Source organism: Propithecus coquereli, unplaced genomic scaffold (genome assembly GCF_000956105.1).
Source record: "Propithecus coquereli isolate 6110/MARCELLA unplaced genomic scaffold, Pcoq_1.0 Scaffold158, whole genome shotgun sequence".
Classification (NCBI taxonomy): domain Eukaryota; kingdom Metazoa; phylum Chordata; class Mammalia; order Primates; family Indriidae; genus Propithecus; species Propithecus coquereli.
The window spans coordinates 1,327,864-1,329,921 of NW_012140302.1; the positions used below are offsets into that span (position 1 = coordinate 1,327,864).

The 2,058-nt window shown below is 58.8% G+C and overlaps 1 protein-coding gene across 1 annotated transcript in view; it reads left to right on the forward strand.

The window, feature by feature from the left end:
- Nucleotides 1-726: 726 nt before the first annotated feature.
- Nucleotides 727-2,058, forward strand: part of DNPH1 (2'-deoxynucleoside 5'-phosphate N-hydrolase 1) — a 2,933-nt gene continuing 1,601 nt past the window's right edge. The window contains exon 1 of the mRNA XM_012640885.1: nucleotides 727-941. Within this exon, the coding sequence (XP_012496339.1) occupies nucleotides 746-941 (196 nt within the window). The 5' untranslated portion in view covers nucleotides 727-745. The remainder of the gene's footprint in view (nucleotides 942-2,058) is intronic.

Here is a 2,058-nt window from a genome sequence, read left to right on the forward strand (position 1 = left end):
AGTTAGGAAGGTAACAGGGAGGAGACCAGATCATCTGGGGCCTTGTGGGCCACTGTGGGATTTTCGCTTTTTACCCCAAGTGAGCTGAGGCCACTGGAGCGTTCTGAGCAGAGGAGGGTCACGCTCTGACTCGTGCTCACAGGGTTGCTCTGGCTGCTGAGCGGACAGCAGGCCGTAGTAGTGAAAGGGGAGACCTGCCAGGAGGCTGTTGGGTTGGGCAGAAAGTGCCAGCGGGTGAGGCGGGAACCCAGCGAAGCAGTCCAATCCACCTTCTTTCTGCTCCTCAGAAAGGAGGCTCAGCCGAGGGTGGTGGCAGTGGAGGTGGTGGGCGGCAGATTTGGAAGGGAGAACCCACAGCAGTTGCCAAAGGATTGGAGGTAGGGTTTGAGAGAAAGAGAAGGGCCCAGGACGACTCCAAGGTTTTGGGCCTGAGCTGCTGGGAGGTTGCAGTGGTCTTTACCTGAGCTGGGGAGGACTGCGGAGATGAGGGGAGCAGAAGCCGGTGAGGTGGGGAAGACCTTGAGCCCCGCCGGGACAAATTAAAGTTAAGATGCATATTAGGCATCGAAAGTCAACTCCGGGAGTGGTGGGTCCCAGGAGGGTTCCGGTTGGATCCTCCCCACTTGCCGGCCCCATTCCACACGTGCGGACGCGCAGGAGCAGGGGGACGCCGCGCAGCCGGGCGGGGTCACGTGGCCGCGGCCTGGCGCCCCCTGGCGCGGGCGAGTGCGCGGCGGCGGCCAAGATGGCGGCGGCTGGAGTGCGGGAGCGCGGGCAGCCGGGGCAGCCGGGCGAGTCCGGCCGCCTAGCCCTGTACTTCTGCGGGAGCATCCGCGGCGGACGTCAGGACCGGGAGCTGTACGAGAGGATCGTGTCGCGGCTGCAACGTTTTGGGGCCGTGCTTACCGAGCACGTAGCGGCCGGCGAGCTGGGAGCGCGTGGTGAGACCGCGGCGGGGGGGACGGGCCGGACCCCCGCCCCTCTCTTCCACAGCTGCACCCCCAAGGGCTCTGCTCGGAGTCCGCCCTCCTGCCGGGGTGCTCCGTGAGGTGCCCTGGCCCTAGAAGGCAGGGGGCGGGCCTCAGCCCGCGTGTGGCCCCAACACGCCTGCGGGTGTGAGTCCAGGCTCAGGCTCAGCGTTCAGGGCTTATCTTGACCTTTGGTTCCTTTTCGGAGAACTCTCTTCAGCTCCTTCCTGGGTGTTTGTAGGGAGGAGCAGAAGGAAGGTGGATTGGACTGCTTCGCTGGGTTCCCGCCTCACCCGCTGGCACTTTCTCCCCAACCCAAAACGAAGCCTACCCTTCTTCCCCTTTTTCTGTCAAGGTACCAGCCAGTCTCTTAGACCCCAGTGGCCCCAGTTCTCGGGACCACCCTCTCTCACCTTTTCTGTTAAGGTTGTTACTAATGTGTTTGGGTGGGTTTTTGTTTGTTTTTTTGAGGCGGAGTCTTACTCTGTGGCCCCGGGTAGAGTGCAGTTGGCATCATCCTAGCTCACTGCAACCTCCAACTCCTGGGCTGAAGCGATCCTTCTGCCTCAGCCTCCCAAGTAGCTGGGACTACAGGCACACCATGCCAGCTAAATTTTCTATTTCTAGTAGAGACAGGGTCTCACTTTTGCTCAGGCTGGTTTCCAACTCCTGGGCTCAAGTGATTTCCCCGCCTCAGCCTCCCAAAGTGCTAGGATTACAGGCGTGAGCCACTAAACGTGTTCTGCTCCTGGCTGCTGCATTTTTCTCAAGCGCAGCTTCGATACATTGGTCTGGAATCTTGCTGACCCTTCCAGTTTGAAAATTGTGCCTGGAAGTCTTGTGCTTCTGCTCAGAAAACCTTAATTGGTTTCCCCTTACCCTACCAAGAGCAGATCTATGATTTGTGGGATCTAATGCAATTCTGGGAGAGTTCCTTAAAAAAACAAAAATCACAAAACAAAATCGCTAGGGGGTTGGAAAGGGCCTGTGCAAGTGAGGGACCCTGAAGCTTAAGGTTCATTAGTTTCATGGTGTATCCGCTTTGGTGTGCTCACGTGTCATCTGAGGGACTTGTTGAAATGCAGATTCC